Source organism: Bipolaris maydis (genome assembly GCF_028858645.1).
Source record: "Bipolaris maydis strain C4 unplaced genomic scaffold PSV08scaffold_3, whole genome shotgun sequence".
NCBI lineage: Eukaryota > Fungi > Ascomycota > Dothideomycetes > Pleosporales > Pleosporaceae > Bipolaris > Bipolaris maydis.
Genome location: NW_027093859.1, coordinates 371,786 through 391,619, shown reverse-complemented (window position 1 = coordinate 391,619; position 19,834 = coordinate 371,786). Strand labels below are relative to the sequence as shown.

Sequence of the window (19,834 nt, the reverse complement as noted above, 5' to 3'; positions counted from 1 at the left end):
CTGCGATAAGGCGGAAGAGGACAAGAAAACGACGACGAGAGATTTGGCGAGGAAGAAGGAGAAAAAGAAAGAGTAGGGCAAGGTAAAAGTGTAGTTGTTGGTATAGTATCTAACATTTCTCCTGGCACGGAGACTGGTGGTACGTCTGGCAAGAATATGGGGTATCGAGGCGGCGCAGTGGTTTCGCTTCATACTCGTCTCGTCATGGGGGACGTATGGCGAGGAGTCGAAGCGTGGCATAGTGGTAGCAGATAAAGGCGTATGTGTAGGTGGAAGTGATGACGCTCCTGGGCGTCACAGGGAGATCTCAAGCTGTAGTTTCTGTACATCTCGTCTGCATGGATAGCGGAGCGTGATGGGGTTGCATCCAAGGCCGGGTTGTAGAGCGGCTTTGTGGTAGATCTAAAACCCCAAAAGATATCAGCTCTTTGTGTAAGATACCCCGAAAAGGTAGGGCTAAGAACGAAGATGGAAAGTGGCCGTTGTCTAGGCGGGACCACCTTCATCTCCCTTCGTCTCTGAGTTCTCAGGTGCATCTTCAGTTTCTCCGACCTGTCCTTCAGCGCTATCGCCCTCAGGAGGGGCAGCCGCGGCGGCGGCTGCAGCAGCTGCAGCGGCCTCAGCTTCCCTCGCCTGCTTCTCTGCCTTTGCTCTTTGGCGTGCAGCCTCACGCTCAAAGTTCTCCTTGCGGGCTCGCTCGTCCTTTGCTTTGCGCAGACGCTCTGTTTCTTCCACGCCACCACTCTTCTTCAACTTTCCTTCTTCAACAAAGTTGCCCAGTTCGCGCTTAAACTCGTCGTCGTTTCTTGTCGCAAGATCGCGTTGACGCGCCTTTTCAGCTCGCTCGATGGCTTCCAGTCTGCCTTCGTGATTTGGTTGCAGAGCCTTGACCTCGCCCAGGACACCATCTCGAGCTTGCCGGGGGTCGATGACCTTATCCGCAGCAACTGCATTGAGCATGCTGCGACCGCTTGCAGAGCGCATTCCCTTGCCATTCTCCTTCTCGCTTTCAAGGTTCTGCTGCTTCGTCGCCTGTTCAACCAGCTCCAGCGTCTGGGCCGCCTTCTCAAGATCGTCCTGTAAATCGGCTGCGAGTTCTTCTTGCATAGTAAGCATGTCTCGCTCCTCACAGACAGTCTGCAGTTCTTGCTCCCAAATCTTGGTCCAGAGCGGCTTCTCCTTGGCCAGAACGTCTTGCAACTTCTTAAGCTCTGCAGTAGCCATGGACAAATCTTTGGCTGTAGTCTCGAGTTGGCGAGGTAGGGGCCGAACTCCACGCATGACAACGTCCTTTCTGAGATCTTCTACAAGATCCTGGAGATCATCAACCCTGTTGACAATCTTCTCCGAGTCGTCCTGCAAAGCCTTCTTTCCGTTGTTGATGTAGGCGCGACCACTATCACCATCAAGTGAAGGCAATGCAACCTTGATAGCAGTAGATTTGACGGCACCCGCCTTTGTACGTATCGTCGCCATGCTCGCTTGTATATCCGAAACGAATGATGAATATGTCTGGCGGACAACGGCTAAATCTCGACGTAGCGCCTGCACTTCGTTGAGTTGAGTGGCCGATGTAACTGTACCTTCAGAAGGTCCACCACTTGGAATGGAGCGTGAAGCCAATAGAGCAGAGTTGCGATTGGAAGAAAGTGGCGCTGCAGATATACCAGCAAGCTCCTTACTAGTTTGCTGCTGGCGTTCTGCAACGCGCTGTATAGTCGCTTGCTGATCCTCAACAACGGTCTTTATACTTTCCACTAACTTGCTGAGACCACCAAATTTGTCGTCAATATGGTTCTTTACTTCATCAAGCTGCTCTACATTCAGAACAAGGACGGCTCTGTCCTTGATGTCGCGTATGTCCTCCAACTCGTATCGTACACCCGAAACTGGGTCCTGAATATGAATCTCGGGTAGGTCGCCATAGCGGTGGGTGTCCCAAGCGAACTTCTCGATAAAAGCTAGTTGCAGTCGAGCAGAAGAGAGTTCGGAACCATCAGCAAACACATACTTCTTGATCTTGCTCTTGTACTGAAGGAAAACTGTGAGCTCTTTCCCTTGTTGAGGCGATTGCTCTGGAATGAAATGTGAAGGTTGCGGAGACGGCGTCTTTGTTCTGTAAGAACTGTGGCGGCTTGCTGCTGGCCTAGGACTTCCGTCTTTGGCTGGTGAGCCAGGCGCGATTTCGGCTGGTTCAGACAATGGCCCGTTGAGAGTGGCGCCTAGTGCGAGTTGATCATTTTCAGTGAATTTTGGTGGACCAATCTTGTCCTGTGGTGTCTTCTGAATAGGGCTGTCTTCTGCTCCAGATTCTTGGGGAGGCGGCAGGCTTGGTGCTTTGCCCTGAGAACTCTCCTCAGAGATGCGTCTGTCATTGTGCTGATCATAGGAAAATTTGGTTTCCACTGCTGGGCGCTGCTGGACGGGTTGTTGATTTGATCGCTGCCGACCTTGCAGCGTGGGTGCTCTTGTTCGGACTGCGTTCATAGACTCGCGCACATCCCGACCCCTATTCGGTATGGGTGAGTTCTGAACGGGCGGAAGTGGTATGCCATTTGTACCGAGATGCTTCTGGATCTGATAGGCTGAGAATCTCCGTGAAGCCCTCCGCTCTAGCTCTCCTCCTCTTTGCAATGCAGCCAGCGCGTCTTCTTGTTGTGGCGGGGGTGGAGGGGGCGGGAAGTCGACGGGATAGTTGGGTTGCGGTTGTGGGGCGTGTTCTGGCGGCTTGGGCATGGCGTCGTCTGAGGGGTAAGGAGCGATGACAGGCGCTTGCTGGGCAGAGTTACTCGACATAGACGAGTCTGTAGAGAGCTGGCTTGCATTCGTAGAGCGGTTCGATTTCGGATTCGAGGGCAGTGAGTCGTACTTGCTTGGCGATGCTCGGCCGCCTCCTGCTACCGAGGAGGAGCGTGGGGGGAGGCCGGGGCCGCCAAAAGATGGACTGTCGCCCCTCGAGGGCAGTCTTTGGCTTGCTGAACGGGCTTGCTGTGCGTCCTCGACTTCACTGGAACTACCGACGCTGGCCTGCCGGGGACTGCCGCCGCCGTTAAGTGAGCCATCTCTTGCAGTACGCTGCCGTAACCGCTGCTGCTTCTTCTTCAGGCCGTGGAGGAGGTTGATGATGATGTCTCGTATGCGAGGTAGGAAGTTGTCGAGGCTGGCCTGGGATGCTTCCTGGCTCAGGGTCTCTTCCAGTATGCCGCGCAACAGTTCCGGGACATTTCCCAGGTCGTTTGTGTCAACGCCAATGGCATTGAAGGCACGCGACGCGATGTTGAACTCATAGCCCAGACGGACATAGACGTCGGAGACCTCGCTCTCGGTGGCGGTCCCACGCGACCATAAGGTCAGAGTCTCTGGGTCGTGTCAGCGCATGCGATATTGGAAGTGGGTGGGGCCTGGATGCGCGGTAGACTGACCGAGCAGTTGCTTTGTGGCGACGAGCAGATGTGTGACGGACTTCTCGATCTGGGAGAGTTGCTGCTGGGGCTAGGATGCATGACATGTCAGCGGGCGCGGTTGGACTCTTGGGCGCGGAATGCCGAGAGGGTCAGTACGTACGTTCTTGGGCGCACGGCGTGACGATGAGGACCCCTGGGACGAGCGCATGGAAGAGGGCTCTTCGGCCATGATGGGGGAGGAGGGGGGGCGCAGGTATGCAGCAGCTGCAGCAGAGTGGATGGCCGAGTGACGGAGCCTGAGGGCACGACACGCTCTCTCGGTAGTGTTGGCAAGCACGTTGGGTGCACCGACGTCTGGCTGCCCGCTCCCGCCAAGGCCTGAGTGGCTGGGGCTGCACGTGGCGCCGTCTCACACCCGCCACATCTCTTTTGCGCCTGCGCCCGCCCGCCCGCTGGGCCATTCACGTGCCCTGCAGACCCGGTTTTTTTTCTTCTGCCATTGCGGCATGACGGGCTATCTGCACAGCCAGACATTCCTGATAGCAGGGTGCCGTGGGGTTTTGTCGTCGCTGGTCGCCTCTTGACACGGAGCCCGTGCTGCAGGGCAAAAATAGACACAAGTATCTCAAGGCCAAGCAAAAGAAGACGAGCGAGACAGAGGCATTGTCCCAAAAAGGTCGAGCGCACCACGTTGCCATGTGCCTGAGACGGCCTGGGAGGCTCGAGGTCCGCAACGAGTCGGTAGGGTCCGTTGGCTATGTAGTGTAGTAGCGCATCCATGGCATCCATCAGTTGGGCAGCCACTGCAGCACTGCAGACTACTGCGGCGTACTACGGGCCTACGCTGGCGCTACTCCCTGGAGCTGCTGGGGTAGTCATTGTGGGCATGCGTCTCTAGCATGGGCGAGCCGTCATGAACAGGTGTTTGCCCCGTATTTGCTCGCAGGAGCGGCATTGTGTGGTGTAGTGTATGTAGGCATGCAGGCAGGCAGGACAGCACCAGCACCAGCACCAGCAGATGCTCTGGCCAGCGGGCAGGGTTGCAAGCAGCCGACAGAGTTTGTGCATGGCCACGGTCGCCTCGCCAAAAGAGGCCGGGGACGGGGCCAGCAAGCGAGGCGACAAAGCTCACGGGCAGGCCGTTTGGCCGTGTGGCCGTGTGGTAGCAACGTTGGCGGTGGCAGCACTGGATTCACGGCTACGGCAGCCCCAGGCGTGGTTAGCTGCCGCATCTGTTTCATAAGTCGATCAGGCTTGGCACCTCAGCGTGGACATCTGTCTCTGCATTCGGGCACAGCCTCCTATACCATCGCGACCTCCGCCGCCGGCTCTCCCTCGCATTGCTCGTCCTGCCTCTGTGCCTGCTGCCGCATTGCATCGAGTGCCCTGCGCTAACGTCGACAGCCCCGACAGCACCCCCCCAAGTAGAGAGCTGGAGCTGCTTGCCCTGTCCCGACCCCCCGCCCGTCGCTCCATTCTCCCACCCACAACCACCGACACCGACACCGACGCCCGCTACCGCACCGCCAACGCCCGCGCCCTCCTCGCCCATCCATGTCCGCTGCCGCTGCCACGACCAGCACCTCCTCCAATGCTCTGAACGCCGTCTCCACTCCCGGCAGGCAACTGAAAATGAGCACAGCTGGCAAAGCCGCTACCGACGCACAGCGAAAGCCAGGAAGCCCCAGCGAAGGTAGCCAGAGGTAACTAGTCCCTCTCCCACAGCCCCGCCCGCCTACTCCTCCCATCGTACGTTGCTCTTCAGCTGCATGTCTGCCCACGCTCCCCTCCGCCCGCCCCCGACACCGCTACCACACGCCGGGATATCCTCGTGTGACTTGTCGGCGGTCACATGGAGCCACGGTGCGACTGCGCTGTCCACTAGACGGCCCTCGCGCCCTGTCCTCTGTCCAATTGCCTCACCTTGCCCTGCCCGATGCTCGATACATTTGCACCTGCCTGCGCCTGGCCCAATGCTGACTTGGCACCTTGTAGGAAGCAGCCGGCCAAAACGGCATGGACCCAGGGTACCAATCCCCTCACCCAGCGACCGACGAACCCTTCCCCATCCAACGGCCTCGTAAACTCTCCCAAGCCCACCCCGACACCCTCGTCGGGCGAAACTGCGTCTCCAATGCGCCACCTCAGCGATCGGATGATGTACCTGTTGGCCAACCTCACTGTAAGTGGCGGGTGCTGCTCAATCCGAAGCCGACAAACACAGCTGACGGTCATGGTTAGGGTCTTCCGGGCATCATTACGCTGAAGAATGGTGAAAAGTACTCGGGCGTGCTGTCCGGTACTTCATTGGACCCCAGCGAGCTGCGTTATGTCTTCAAGATGGTCAAGAAGTTGATGCCCGCCAGCAATGCCCAGACCAATGGCACTGGTGACGTTTCCGACGACTACGTCGGTGCGGGTGACTACCACGTCATGTCCTTTGACATGAGCGACGTTGCCGATTTCAATGTCAACAACGTGGTGCTTGACAAGTCTAGCGCCAAGGGCCAGAACGGTATGTCTCTTGGTAACTGTCTTTTCTCGCACCAAGCTGACTGTCGCAGGAACATCGGGCTTCCGCACAGACACCGACATTTCAGGCAAGATGGCCTTCCGCGAGCGTGACCTGCAGAAATGGGAGCCATCCGAGGTCGACCCAAGCCTCACTCTTGAGTCAACGGGACGGACGACTGAATGGGACCAATTTTCCACCAACGAGCGCCTGTTTGGTGTAAAGAGCAACTACGATGAGACTTTCTACACCACCACTATCAACAAGAACGACCCACAGTATGCAGAGAGGGCTGCCCGTGCTGAGAAGATTGCTCGAGAGATTGAAGGCAGCACTGCAACCAACGCGCACGTCCGCGAGGAGCGAGGAGGATATTCTGCTGCCGACGACAACGGTGACGAGGAAGACAAGTATAGCGGCGTGCGTCGAGACTTTCCAGCTCTGGCAACGGGCCAACCCAACCGGTATACCCCGCCTGCGCGCCGTGCACCTTCCGCTCAGCCAACAGTGCCCGGCGCTCCGGTCGATCCTGCCATTATTTCCTCGTCTGTCGCACGACCTGGTTCACAGATCGCACAACGTGCCGCCAGTCCCGCCGCGCCAGCAGCCCCTGCAACGGAAGCCCCCAAGGCCCAGGAAGCCGCCAAAGAGGCACCCAAAGAAAGCACAAAGGAAACCTCCAAGGAGGCCCCCAAGGAGACCCCCAAACCAGCATCCAAGCCAGCAGATGTGCACAAAGCTATCACGGAGCAACTACAGAAACCCAGCAGTACCATCAAGTCCACAGTGGCTGCCATTCCCCCTCGCAAGGCCGGACGACCACACGATGCAACAACCAATGTGGAACATGATCTGCTGGATTCTTTCAAGCAGTTCTCAGCCGCCGAAAAACTGCGCATCTCTGATCGCCAGAGGGCCTTCGCTCGCGAAAACAAGGCAGTCAAGCTGAATGACTTGAAGAAGTTTGCGCTCAACTTCAAGCTGAGCACACCAGTGCCATCAGATTTGGTCCCCATACTTGCTAAGGACGAGACTAAGCAGCAAGCTATTGTCGACAAGGCCAACCGACAAGCGCTTGAATTGAAGGCTTCGCCGCCTGCGAAGCCCTCGACCAGCACTGCCGACCCCAAAGCTGCTCCACGGCCATCTGCTAAGCCTGAGCCTACCCAGGCTTCCCCAAGCACGAATGTCGACCGCCAACAAGCTCAGCGTCCCCAACAGAGACAGCAGCCCTACGCATCAGCTAGCATGCGGGGTGCGCACCAGAACATGAACATCCCTCCTCGGAACCCGGGACTACTCAGCACTCGTCTACAGATGAATCATCAGCAACACAAACAACAGGGTGCAGTGCCCTACAATGGCGTTCCTCAGCCAATTCCACCTCAAGATACTCGGATGCCCCCTACTGGTTCTTCACAGCCCTCTAGCGGCGCTCAAACACCTTCCAGTGTGTCAAGGTTCAATGTTCGTGCACATGAGTTTAAGCCAAACCCAGCAGCGAATACTTTCCAGCCTGGTGGAAACCCAAGCGCTAGCTCCAGCCCTCGACCAAACTCATCACGGCAAGAAGTTCGTAAGCCGCCCGTCACCAACTTCTTCACTGGTCAACGGCCAAATGTAAAGTCTCTGGACGGCCCAACAACCTTCAACGCTGTTGGACGTATGGAAAAGGAGGTACAAGGGAGTGAGAAGTCGCATTCTGATATCGCGCCTCCTTACAAGACTTTCCCCACGTGGGACTTCCCTGCATCCAATTCAAACAAGGGGTATGAGCAGTTATTTGAACATGCTCCTCCAGCAGCGCCGTTATCAGCCCCTCAACACGTAATGACCAGCGGACCCATGCCGCATCAAATCCCTCCCCATCTCCAGGGCGCACAAGGCATGCCACAAGGCCCAACGCCCCAACACACACCCCGAGGCCCGCCAGTGCAGCCGCATATTGGCCAGAATCCACACCAGTTCGAGGCGCCCCACATGCAATACTCGCACTCGCAGTCGTCAGTCCAGCCTTCACCGCGGCCCATGGCACCTTTCATGTATGGAGCACAACCCCAGCAAATGCCAGGTTATCCTCAGCCTGTCCAAGTTCCTCAATACGGCATGAGCCCTAACGTTCAGCATGTGCCTATGCGTAACGCGCAAGGTGGACAGTTCATCCAACCCCCTGGCCCAGCCATGGGAGGGCAAATGATGACGAACCAGCCTTCAAATGGGCCTTATATGGGCATGCCTGGTAATCCTCAAATGCAAATGTACTCTCCGGCTCCTGGACCTGCATACCCACAATACCCCGGCCACATGCCTGGGCCTGGCGCCAATGGGTTCCCAAGTCCGAGACCAGGTGCTCCGATGATGAGCCACCAAGGCTCACAACAAGGTCACCACCAGCAACCCCACATGATGTACATGCAGCCCGGAGCACCAGCACCTCAAATGTACCAGATGCAGCCAGGGTCCAGTAAGTCAGCTTATGGAAGAATCACGGTACAAAAGCTAACATGCCGGCAGTGGCTCCGATGCGAGGACCTTATCAGCAGCCATACCAGGGTGGGCATTACGGCTCACCCCAGCAGCATCCCCAGTTCCCCCAACAACATCGTGGTACACCAAGTGCAAGCTACTCTCAACCTATGATGCAGCAGCATTCGACAGGGCCTCAGGTTCCACCAGCCGGCCCCGCTAACCATGGTCCGGAAGCCGTCAACGAAACCAAATGAAAGTCTCACAGATGAAGCTTCGCATCTTAACTCTAGCGACATCTCTCGAAGGTTACCGCTTGAGCTCCACGAGATGCTTCCCACACGTGTTTTACTTAATTTTGCTATGCGATTAGCGTGGGTGGGCCGATATTCTCTCTAATGAGTGGCTTGACGCATAGCGACCGGCGTTGACAGGGCATGGAGGGTGCACAAAAGGATTACGGTGTGGGCAATGGTATTGCTGGCTATGGGTGTGCGGGGTGGGAAACTACCGCAGTTCGCTATCTTGAACACGACCGCAAAGTACTATGGGGGAATCGAGAGGGGTGCCTTGGCTTTTCCGATTACTGGGGAGATGATTGAACAGTGAAGTGGAGGGGGCGAGGGACGTGTGTGTGTGTGTGTGTGTGGATGATAGGTGGTGGTGGTAGCTAGCAGAGCATGTTTTCTCCAAGACATGGTTTCCAACCAGCACATCAATGCAACTAGCTTCAGTATTAATCCATCAGCTTTCCTTTCAAGGAAGTCCATCTGATCTAAATGCAGATATGCAGGTGACAAGGATCAATCAGCAGGTACACGGACCCACCCTCTAGCGTGTGCATCCAGGGTCCACACTCCCGCCGTTGTTCCGACACTACCCCAGACGAACGGCATCTGCTCGCCAGACTTACCGTTCCTTATACTTACTACTTGATGTCGCTCCGTACTGCATGCCGGTTCCTCATGAAAACTTTAAACTGAGCAGCATGACCGACACCGCCGCCGAACCACTAATCCCCAGTAATGCCCACCACGACTTCCCTCCCGATCCGCGCAACCCATACACCAGCGACAACGATGACGACACCGAGACATACGACGACGACGACGACAACGACGACGAAGTCGACGAGTCAGCCCTGGTTTCCCCCGGCCTCTTCATCTGGATCCTGACCATATGCGCCGGCGTCAGCGGCCTGTTATTCGGTTACGAGTATGTTTTTTTTTCTTCTTCTTCTCATGAATCTCTCTCTCTCCACCTTTAACATTAGAGTCGCGAAGCCTAATCATTCTTTCCCGTAGCACGGGCGTCATATCCTCGACCCTCGTCTCCATCGGCACCGATCTCTCGTCGCGGCCCCTCTCCACCCTCGATAAGAGCTTAATAACATCGTGTACTTCGTTTTTTGCGCTGCTGGCCTCGCCGCTTACGGGTGTGCTGGCGGATTCGTACGGGCGCCGGACGGTCATTTTCGTAGCGGATGTATTGTTCGTGCTTGGCGCGCTGGGTCAGGCTTGGACGCGTAGTGTGGGCGGCATGATTGTGGGCAGGTCGATTGTCGGGGCTGCAGTGGGAAGCGCGTCGTTTGTTGTGCCGCTGTATATTTCGGAGCTGAGTCCGAGTCCGTTTCGGGGCAGGTTGGTGGTTGTGAGTAGTTTGTTTGTGACGGGCGGGCAGGTTGTCGCGTATGTTGTTGGATGGCTTTTTTCGCAGCGGGTGCATGGGTGGAGGTGGATGGTTGGGTTGGGGGCGTTGCCGGCGGCGGTGCAGTTTGTCATGTTGTTCTTTTTGCCGGAGACGCCGCGGTATCTTGTTAAGGCTGGAAGGACGCAGCAGGCGAGGGCGGTGCTGGGGAGGGTGTATAAAAGCGACGAGGGTGGAGCCAAGTTGGTGGGCGCTGTGCTGCGGCGTGTGGAGAGGGAGATTGAAGAAGAGGAAGACGCGGCTGGTTTACGGGGCATGCCCGAGTCTGCAAAGTCTGGCTGGAGAGCAAAGGTAGAAAGAGCGCAAGACAACTTGTCTCAACTGATTGTCATTGGAGGAAACCGAAGGGCATTGATAATCGCTTGCATGCTCCAAGGCTTCCAACAATTATGCGGTTTCGTAAGTAATCCCTATTATCCCCAAGCTCCTCCTCCATACTAACCACGCCCCAGAACTCCCTCATGTACTTCTCCGCCACAATCTTTCGCATGGTAGGCTTCTCCTCCCCAACCCTAACCTCGCTCTCCATCGCCCTCACAAACTTCCTCTTCACCCTCGTCGCCTTCCACTTCATCGACCGCATCGGCCGCCGCCGCATCCTCCTCTACTCCATCGCAATCATGATCCTGGGCCTCATCCTCTGCGCCATAGCATTCATCTACGTCGACCTGCCCGTCGAAGAAGAAGCAGTTTCTAACAACGATGCGGCAACGAAAACGTGGCCCCTTGTTATTCTTATTTCGATGATTACATATGTAGCTGGCTATGCGATTGGCATGGGAAACGTACCCTGGCAGCAGTCCGAGCTGTTTCCTTTATCCGTACGTTCCCTAGGATCGGGCATTTCGACTGCCACCAATTGGGGCTCGAATACGCTGGTTGGCCTTACTTTTTTGCCCATGTTGCATCTTTTTAGTCCTGCGGGCACATTTGCGGTCTATGCAGTTGTGTGTGGGGTTGCGTGGGGGACTGTGTGGAGGATCTATCCTGAGACGGCGGGGTTGGGGCTTGAGGATGTGGGAGGGTTGTTAAGAGAAGGATTTGGGGTTAGGGAGAGTGTGAGGGGGTTTGAAGAACGGAAAAGGGAACGAGAGAGGGAGAGGGTTGCGGTAATATAGAAGAGGTGTTTTAGATGAACTTAGAATCAAGAGTATTTGAGCAGTAATTCTGACGATGTGTTTTTTGTAACAACCCACGTAAATGCGCATCGATTCATCACAGTGCCCACCCCCCCCCCCTGACCACAATCTTATCCCAAAAACAAATCCAACAACTTGGCATACTTCTCTGGAAACTGATACAAATGCCCGTGTCCCGAATCCTTAAAAACACACAACTCTGCCTTCTTCATCCTCTGCTGCATAAGCCAGCTATTCGGTGTCGGTGTCATAACATCCGTCTTCCCATTCGTAACCAGCACCTCCTTGTCCAACTCCTCCATTCGCTGAAAAAACGTCGCGTCACCCACAAACGCTGCGATTGCTGCATTCTGCGCCTGTGCTCCAGCTTCATCGACAAACGTCGTGCGTTGCTCGCCGTCGACGTGACGCTCGGGGAGCCGGTGCCACCATGCTGCGCCCAGCGCCCGACTCGTTTCAGAGGGATAGAAGAAGAGGTCGAGCATAGTGTCTAGCGTTGGATTTGGCTGGCTCGCTTTCATCATGATGCTGGGGTCTGGCGCCACGAAGCCAGTCGTATACGCTGATTGCGTGCCCGCGAGCACGAGTTTCCGCACTAACTGCGGATACTCCAGTGTAAGGACTTGAGCGGTAAATCCTCCCATGGAGAAACCTAGGACATCTACTTTGCTCACGTTGATTGCGGAGAGGAAATCAGCGATTGTGGCGGCGGCGCCGCCAATGGTGGGCTGGATAGTGCCGGAACTGTGGCCGCAGCCGGCGTTGTCAAACAGGATTAGGGAACGCGTAGATGCGATACTGTTGAGCAGTAGAGGATCGATAAGGTCCATTGTCCCGCGGAAGTGGGTTATCCAGAGTAGAGGGATGGAGGATGGTACGCCGAAGCGGCGGTAGGCAAGGGTCTTGCCTTTGACATCGACATAGTGGGTTTGGGCTGTTTGGGCAGACATTCTTGGGGGTCTGCGATAGGTATGGAGGGTAGCAGGAATGAAATGTTGCAGAGTGTTGTAGTTGTGTATTTCTCTTTTCGTGTATGAATTCCTGTTCTTATGTGTAGTATTGTGGTGGTGATTATTTATTATTGTAGCTTACAAAAACTGACTGCTCGTGATGTTCCTGCATAGAAGTAAGCTGAATGCGTGCCGAGTTTCTTTTCAAAGTGGTGTACTTCGATACACGGACTTCGGTTGTTGAGTAAACATTCGGGAGAACACTTGATTTGCGCCTTGTCAAGGAAACAAGGGTTATAGCTCATGTAATCAGACTTGATGCATTCATTTGTTCCTAGCGCTCCCTTGATTACTCTTTCGAATGCAGCCAAGAGGCTTGAGTGCTTAGTAAACTACCCGAAATGGCGGTTCGTTGTCTCAATTCCGAATATCGTGCAAGGTAAGGAGTCACTCTAGTATATGGACAAGATCACTTTCCATAGAAAAAGATGGAACGGTTCCACCTTAATCATGCCTCGTCATCGCCATCACACTAGGACCACATTCTTTTCAGAAAACATAGTCCAGTAATCTTGTTCGCTAAGCGTAGTATCGTCTTCTTTGAGGAAACAGAACCCCACAAACTTAAACGCATTTTCGAAGCCATCATATAAAGTTGGTCGCAGCACTAGCTTGAGGTCCCGTTCGTACTCCCATTCCACCAAGGTGCGGCTTGCGGAACAGCGAAATACCACATCACCAACCTCAATGTCTGCAGGTGTGATTCCCAATGTCCCATAGGAAAGGTCAAAGTCGTCAGCTTTGCGCATTGTTCGAAAAACTCGGCTCTGCACCAAGACGCTGTTCACGATACGCGATAGGTTATTGGGCCAATTATAAGCGAATACAGAGTACGGTTCGTTCAGCCAGTCCATTAGGGTAGATTGAAACAATTGCGAAGTTTCCACATCTAGCAAGGCCCACCAGAAGGGTTCCAAGTCATCCGCGTAAAGATCTTTCTGATTGATGATGTTGGCTGCCAGTAAGAGAAGGCATGCTAGATTCTGTCTCACTCGCTCTCGAATCTGCAATACTGACTCTCCATCCACAGGGTGTTGTCGCACCTCAATTTCGGGGACAATATTGGCGGGATGTGACTGGCTCTGCGGTGATATCTCCCAAACTTTGATGATAGACCCATAGAGCCAGCCAGAGAGTTGAAGGCAACGATCATTCGGTGAATCTATAAGTGTTCCAACATCGATTTCTGGGTACAATAAACGCGGCTGAATGAATATGTTTACTTGTCTCCAGTCCGGCACCCATGACGGGGCAATCAGCTCATCTTCGCGAATGGATCCGAAAATCTGGAGATGGTACCAGAACTCGCTCGGCTGTAATTGTATCATGTTTTCTGCCAGGCGCTTATATGTCTCTACCCAGCTTTTGGTTTAATCCACTTCCGGAAGTATCTGGAGGGGCACCGACGAGTTTCTCTGATCGTACATCCCCACCGCCATTTCTGAGCCACTATAGTTGTGGCCCAATATACCATACAGAGCGAACAATCGATCTCTCGGGTCGCTACATTCTGCAGATACATGCTCCAGGAGCGAGTCTGGGAGCCATAACTCACGTTTCAGCGAAGTCTCAATAGTCTTCTTGGCCACTATGTAAGGCTGGTAACTGGCCCATCGACCTTGAGTCTTGTGTTGTTCGTCTAATTCCGGTAGAAGCAAGGTCCCCTTTGCAAACCAATTCCATGCAATCTTGTCATGTCCGTAATGCACTGTGATCTCATGAGCAAGGGCGATTTCTTGCAGGACCCAACGCCGCGTAAACCAAGGGTTAAGGAACAATTGTTGTAAGGTTGACCGCGTAGCCGCGCAGTCTTTGCGAAACTGATTTGGGAGGAATACAGTTTCTTTCTCTACCTCATCGGCAACAACGATCCTCTTCAAGTACATGAAAGCTGCCTGTGCGTCGAATGTCTCCCCAGCGCCGAGCCAGACATGGACTTTTAAGGCAGCTGTGTAAATTCTGCGCATTAGGGGCACTTGAAGCGTCTTCTCTTCCGCGTCGGCTTGATTGATACATATAGCGTCGATCCAGAGACGACGCTGTTTGTGAGGTTTTCGCAAATGGCGTAGCATGGAATCGACTTTTGCGGTAATTGTGAGTGAAGGTAGGTGTCCATGGGTGAAGTTCTTGAAGTAGATAATGTGAGTAGACTTGGGGTCACCCCAACAGTATGATACAGCATCGAAGCCCTGGGAGGAGATTGTGGTATCACCGGATAATTCTTCGTTGTTGTATTCGAAGTGAGCTTCGAGTGGTGCCTGGAAGTCTATTGCGGGGTACGATATCAGAATGCGGATTGCCTCTCTCGTCGGGAGGCCCTCATAAACATGGTTGGGCAGTGGGTCCATTTTATTTTGAGAGCGTTCCTAACATGCGTGATGTGGGTTTTCCCGAAGAGATGCTGCCGGGGTATGCGGCTAGACGGTAGCAGCCGTTGCCTACCCCGGATGTTGTAGCGTAAATGCATGAGCTGTAAACGTGGGGAGCTCACACCAAGGCTATGCAATTCCTGTGGGCCATTTGACTGGTGCATGTCTTATAAAGGCTTAGTGCTCATTCACTGTTCCTGATTAGTAAAGCTATCTAGGGGTCATACATCACTCTGGCCGAAGTAGGGCAAAGTAAATTGCGGTTATTATGGCTTTGAGCCTTGTGAAATTACAGCCCGTAACATGTGTTGATCAAAGAGTCGACAACGCCACTTTCTGAAGTAAGGCCGCGCGTATATGTGATCGAAGTTATCTCACCGAGCGACGTTCTCAAGCAGCCAACTCTCCGTCTCGGCCAATCACATCGCGTACTGCTGCGCTCAGCCACCCTTAACCCAGCCACTTTTGTAAGCTCCTATTATTGTCGTTGGCTGAGCAGGTGACGCGATCATCCATGCGCCTGTTTCGCCGTACGCCGGCGGTATTAACACACAACTGTCAAATCAAGCTCAGCAGAGCGTTTCTGCTAATCAAATAAGCAAGGCCGTTCCCATGGATCGTGCGGAACGAGCCCTCTCTGCCTTAACGGTCCAATGAGGCTCAGGCGCGCGTAATGCTCTTGATTGCAGCGTGGCTCATATCGTCATGACGGCATGCGCAAGTTCAACTGGCGCCTGTACTTATAAGTTGGGACAGTCACCAATGTAAGCAGTCATATCATTACACATCCTCTTACCATGACAACATTACAAAAATCAGTATCCAGGACAATGCCAAATAACCAACTAACAGTAAAGGACGTTGATGTAGTCCAAGGTGGAATATTTTGGTTGCCAGCAGAGGAGGACTTGCCGAGGCAGGCGGTGAAGAGAGCACATGGCGCAGGTGGTGTCGAAGGCATTCATGCGCATCCAGTTTTTGTAGTTTCCAGGCCTGCAGAGGATAGCCACATTGCTCATTTTCAAGTTGTGAGTAAAATGTTTATTGTAGTTCGTAGATGCCACTACTAACATGCCGAAGATCTCCTCACGGCAACGAAGAACACTTGGCGACCTGTACAACAAGACAAATGAGTTCCATATCAGCCTGCACACCTCATGCCTACCGATAGAGCAATCACCAGATCATTCACACGCAAGTTTGAGAAGGACCATGAAACGATCTTCAACTCTGCAATTAGCCAACGGCGCCCAACTGCAATTGGATTCACATGTGAACATCCGGAACGTTTACAAAATCGACTGGTCGCTCTTGAAACGGTACACAAATCCAGAGACCCCGGATGTCAAACAGTTTTACTTCGATCGTGAATCGACAACACGGTTGTTGGCCAAATCCGCCATTCTCACCACGTACGAACCGGGTGCGCAGCATCAAACACTTTCCTCGCAAACTCTGGAGAGCATAAGTTTGAGCTCTGATATTGCAGATATGATACCTGCGCTGCAAAGATCGATCTCAGAGCCCTTGTGGGTGTCAGCAGAAGATGTTCGAACAGTCAATCGTCGGAGGTTCTCAGAATCGGACATTTGCTCGGCAAAATCATTTAGGCATTCAGAGTCTTGTTATTCTTCGTCAAGCCTTCAATCAAGAGTCGGTTGGCATGAATGTCGAAACAACTCTATGGCAGAAGCTCAAAAAGATACAGCGGGCGAAACGGCGACACATAGTTCAACGATATGGACCTTGAAACACCCACTGGATTGCTTGTGGAGACACATTACTGATGGTTTCAAAAGCACTGCCATAACACGAAGCCATCTCAAGAAACGCGAGAAGAGCCAGATCTGGGTGAATGCGAAGGGTGTAATGGCAGTCATCATAGCTTCAATATAGCAATCAAATAACATTAACAAGCAACATCTCTTCGTGATCATCCGATGTGTTTTCCATAAGTGTCGATCCATTTGAGAGCATTAGAAGCGGTGTGGGCTTCATTCTGTGGTCTTTCGTCGTTTGCCAAGTTTTGAACATAATCTTGAAGACGTCGATAGGTCACTGAGTGGTCCACGCTGGATACGTCTTGTGCGAGAGCTGTGCGAATAAAAACCCATAGCGACTCATTCTCGATACTGAACTTGATGGCGTAATCCAGTACATCTCTCACCAGCTCTTGCCTCAGTGATGGCGCTAATTGAGGCATCAAGTACAAAAGAAAAGACCAACCAGATATGTCGCTTGGGTGTCTGCAACACCATTGTTTGACAAGTCGAGAAAGTTGGTCATCCGGCCCGAAACCACGGGCTTTTTGCACCAGTCTACGAGCATACTGCCAGGCATGGTAATTCTTAGGATGTTGCTCCCCAGATTTGCACACAGCTCCGAGTTCCTTGTTCCGAAAGACCGCCTTTTGATCATCCAATTTGTCTGTCAGATGGACAAGTATGAGGGAGTCTACAATACGGGAGCGGTGATACCATAGGGTCGGTGACTTTGACTGGCGATGCAGTGGAGATGTGAGGACGCTGTCTAGAAAATAAAGCTCTCGTTGTAGAGCCTTGTGAAATGTGTTCCCAGCGTGGAGTCCATATTCAGACTCCAGCTGGGTAAGCACACGCTTACGGTAATTTGCAGCAGTGAGATGTTCCGGGTCAAAGAGAAGGATAACCTTTGTCGCCTGTATTGTCTGATTTATTGTGGAAGGATCCTTACTCTGCCTGTTCGCGAAGAATAGTCTGCGTGCTTCCATGTAAGCCAAAGCAAGAGCTTTCTTTGATATTCCAAGTGATGACTCTTCTTGTATCAAGACACCGTCTGGTGGCTGTACGGATGGCGGAAGAATTGCGATTTCCACGACTTCGTTGTCATGCTCTTGAAAGTATTCGGCCAATGATGTATAGGCCAGTTTTTGTAATTGAGATCTCTTGGAAACGTCTGAATCCATCGTGCAGAGCTTGAGCACATTGAGTCGTTTGGTCAATTTTAGTGTTGACTGAAGTTGAAATTGAGCTGTCGAGCTAAGGAAGTAGGAAGAGTTGACAGGTAAGCGCAGGAAGCATGGCTACGCACGGTCCACTGCTCTAGCTTGTCACTACTAAATTCCACCGTATGACATAACGGCTTTTCGCTCATCTGGACACAACACCATGCGATGAGAGCACCCCGCATAGCGATTCTTCTCCACCGCCGTCAACCATGCCGTCGCTTCTCTTGGTAGTCTTCATACTCCAGCTGCTGCTCCATGTCATCAACACGGTTGGCAAAAACACCGTCAACGAGCTGGTAAGCCCCGCCTTGGATTGCAAACACGGGAGGACCCTGTGCTGACAAGGCTCCAGCTATGGATACTTTACAATAAGCTACCGACGCCCAGTTCGGGCTCTGCAAAGCGATGCCAAATTCTGAAGAAGGAGATTGTTCAACTGAAGCGCGAGTTAGGGAACACGTCGCCTCAGGACAACTTCTCCAAATGGGCAAAACTTGACAGACAGCACAACAAGGCCATGGCCGAGTATCAGAAACTGGGTACGTTACAGTCGGCTCGGCAGCATTTGGTCTGTCCAACTCGCGTATGATTACTGACGTGCCTTGCTCCAGATGGCTCTTTGCGCTCGCATCACTCAGCTTTCACGTCTGCCGTCTCGACCCTTCGCTGGCTCGGAACGCAGGGCCTCCGCTTCGTCCTACAATTCTGGTTCGCGAAATCGCCCATGTTCTGGATACCGGCGGGCTGGGTTCCGTACTATGTGGAATGGATACTCAGTTTCCCGCGCGCGCCGCTAGGCAGTGTGAGCATAAACGTATGGGGTATTGCATGCGCAAGTATGATTGCTCTTGTTGCCGAGGCAGTTGCGGCAGCATGGGTACTCATTATGCACAAGCCAACACCTGTGGCTGCAGAGAAGCAGCGCCAGAAGCAAGAAGCCATGGCATTCAGCGCCAATCAGAAACCTGCAGAGAAGAAGGAACTATAGTAGTTTTGCCTTTGTGCTTGGCGTATGCCGGTGCAGATGCCACGTTTCTGGTGGTATTCTATAAATACAAGTGTTGAAATCAATAATGTCTCCCATCAAAAGACGCAAAGTCGTCCTGGCTTTCGCTCTGACACTGCAACACGAGTGGGATGATCTTGGCAGATCGTTTGGCTTCTTCTAGGCTACAAATTGAACCCGTGATCGTGGAGGAGTAGCGAATCACCGAGTCTTCGAAAGAGCCAATGTCAAATGTCAAGGACAAACATGCACGCAAGAAGTAAGGACTGGCGGCGCTGTACAGAGCAGTTGAACATGAAGCTGCGCAGTTGTACAGCAAGCCCGCGCTTGCGTCGAGAGTTCTGAGTGTGATGTTTCGGTAGTTGGTTGCGGCGAGGAATTGGAGAAAGAAAAGTTGAGAACTAGGCGCTAAGGTATCACGGACCGACAATGATCCGCGACCCGCTTTCGGTCTCCTGCTTGTTCCGCGACCATGACCTTGTCAAGTCGTAGCACGCTTCGCAATTGCAGATGTACTTACGCTTTCTTGACTACACACATACAATCTACACCTCGTCTCTTCTTGCAGCTGCTTAGATCATGATTTGCGCTCTTTTCCTCTTGCACTCGAGATGTTGAAGTGTGCCCAGCCCGTATTGGTCTGGAACGCACACGGCACTGACGACACGACTAAGCCTTGCGCTTATTACCACTAAGTTCCAGTGGGCGTTGAAGAATCCGATTCAGCACCGACCCGGTCCATTCTTCCTGACGGTGTGTCAGCTGTTGACTAGCTGGATACGGTAGCCTGAGGCAAAGTTGCCGGTACGAAGCCCTTGATCGCCGTTCAGGCGAGCATTCTCTCTTTCGCCTGGCCAATCATGTACGCATAAGCCTCTGGAAAGGCCTCACGGCTCGCATCGACGCACAGGCAGTATACGAGTGCGAGGGGTAATGTCGGTATCACTACGTGCCGTGTTTTCCAAGGCACGCACCAAAGTCAGACGATGCTGATGATTGAATCGCGCTCTCCTTTGGGCCGCTCAGACGACTATGACGGGAATTTAGTGACAGAGACGCTCTGCAGCTGCCCAAGGCACATGACTGTACCGACCCCACACGAGCGGCTCACCTCTTCCCCGCAATCTGAGATCAAGGCATTACGTGCAGTCATCGCACGCAGGCTGCCGCCCAGCCCTAAAGCCCGTGGTTGGAATAGAGTTCTTGAGGCGTCTGGGCGAGGCAAGGTGGGGGAC

General features: G+C 53.4%; 9 protein-coding genes across 9 annotated transcripts; 4 read left to right on the top strand and 5 right to left on the bottom strand.

Moving 5' to 3' along the window:
- Positions 1 to 486: 486 nt before the first annotated feature.
- PSV08DRAFT_174271 (actin interacting protein 3-domain-containing protein) lies at positions 487 to 3,633 on the bottom strand (the record flags this gene model as incomplete). The annotated part of the gene is made up of 3 exons (XM_014221241.1): positions 487 to 3,359; positions 3,423 to 3,492; positions 3,565 to 3,633. 3 exons carry the CDS (start codon positions 3,631 to 3,633, stop codon positions 487 to 489), a joined length of 3,012 nt encoding a protein of 1,003 aa, XP_014076716.1.
- A 1,325-nt stretch (positions 3,634 to 4,958) lies between these two features.
- Positions 4,959 to 9,138, top strand: PSV08DRAFT_196531 (uncharacterized protein; the record flags this gene model as incomplete). The annotated part of the gene is made up of 5 exons (XM_014221240.1): positions 4,959 to 5,107; positions 5,400 to 5,586; positions 5,646 to 5,919; positions 5,969 to 8,380; positions 8,431 to 9,138. The coding sequence occupies 5 exons, from the start codon at positions 4,959 to 4,961 to the stop codon at positions 8,637 to 8,639; spliced, it is 3,231 nt and encodes a 1,076-aa protein (XP_014076715.1). The 3' UTR covers positions 8,640 to 9,138.
- A 232-nt stretch (positions 9,139 to 9,370) lies between these two features.
- PSV08DRAFT_217262 (general substrate transporter) lies at positions 9,371 to 11,254 on the top strand (the record flags this gene model as incomplete). Its single annotated transcript, XM_014221239.1, has 3 exons — positions 9,371 to 9,597; positions 9,687 to 10,488; positions 10,542 to 11,254. The coding sequence occupies 3 exons, from the start codon at positions 9,371 to 9,373 to the stop codon at positions 11,205 to 11,207; spliced, it is 1,695 nt and encodes a 564-aa protein (XP_014076714.1). The 3' UTR covers positions 11,208 to 11,254.
- An 84-nt stretch (positions 11,255 to 11,338) lies between these two features.
- On the bottom strand, positions 11,339 to 12,178 carry PSV08DRAFT_244485 (Alpha/Beta hydrolase protein; the record flags this gene model as incomplete). Its single annotated transcript, XM_014221238.1, has 1 exon — positions 11,339 to 12,178. The coding sequence occupies one exon, from the start codon at positions 12,176 to 12,178 to the stop codon at positions 11,339 to 11,341; it is 840 nt and encodes a 279-aa protein (XP_014076713.1).
- Positions 12,179 to 12,705: 527 nt separating this feature from the next.
- PSV08DRAFT_348270 (uncharacterized protein) lies at positions 12,706 to 13,566 on the bottom strand (the record flags this gene model as incomplete). Its single annotated transcript, XM_066092806.1, has 1 exon — positions 12,706 to 13,566. One exon carries the CDS (start codon positions 13,564 to 13,566, stop codon positions 12,706 to 12,708), a length of 861 nt encoding a protein of 286 aa, XP_065949522.1.
- A 42-nt stretch (positions 13,567 to 13,608) lies between these two features.
- Positions 13,609 to 14,586, bottom strand: PSV08DRAFT_359681 (heterokaryon incompatibility protein-domain-containing protein; the record flags this gene model as incomplete). Its single annotated transcript, XM_014221237.2, has 1 exon — positions 13,609 to 14,586. One exon carries the CDS (start codon positions 14,584 to 14,586, stop codon positions 13,609 to 13,611), a length of 978 nt encoding a protein of 325 aa, XP_014076712.2.
- Positions 14,587 to 15,404: 818 nt separating this feature from the next.
- PSV08DRAFT_385678 (uncharacterized protein) lies at positions 15,405 to 16,503 on the top strand (the record flags this gene model as incomplete). Its single annotated transcript, XM_014221236.2, has 2 exons — positions 15,405 to 15,635; positions 15,688 to 16,503. The coding sequence occupies 2 exons, from the start codon at positions 15,405 to 15,407 to the stop codon at positions 16,501 to 16,503; spliced, it is 1,047 nt and encodes a 348-aa protein (XP_014076711.2).
- A 37-nt stretch (positions 16,504 to 16,540) lies between these two features.
- PSV08DRAFT_399520 (uncharacterized protein) lies at positions 16,541 to 17,621 on the bottom strand (the record flags this gene model as incomplete). Its single annotated transcript, XM_014221235.2, has 1 exon — positions 16,541 to 17,621. The coding sequence occupies exon 1, from the start codon at positions 17,549 to 17,551 to the stop codon at positions 16,541 to 16,543; it is 1,011 nt and encodes a 336-aa protein (XP_014076710.1). The 5' UTR covers positions 17,552 to 17,621.
- A 116-nt stretch (positions 17,622 to 17,737) lies between these two features.
- Positions 17,738 to 18,662, top strand: PSV08DRAFT_272769 (CHD5-like protein-domain-containing protein). Its single transcript, XM_014221234.2, has 3 exons — positions 17,738 to 17,889; positions 17,946 to 18,132; positions 18,205 to 18,662. The coding sequence occupies exons 1-3, from the start codon at positions 17,803 to 17,805 to the stop codon at positions 18,579 to 18,581; spliced, it is 651 nt and encodes a 216-aa protein (XP_014076709.1). The 5' UTR covers positions 17,738 to 17,802; the 3' UTR covers positions 18,582 to 18,662.
- The last annotated feature ends 1,172 nt before the right edge of the window (positions 18,663 to 19,834 follow it).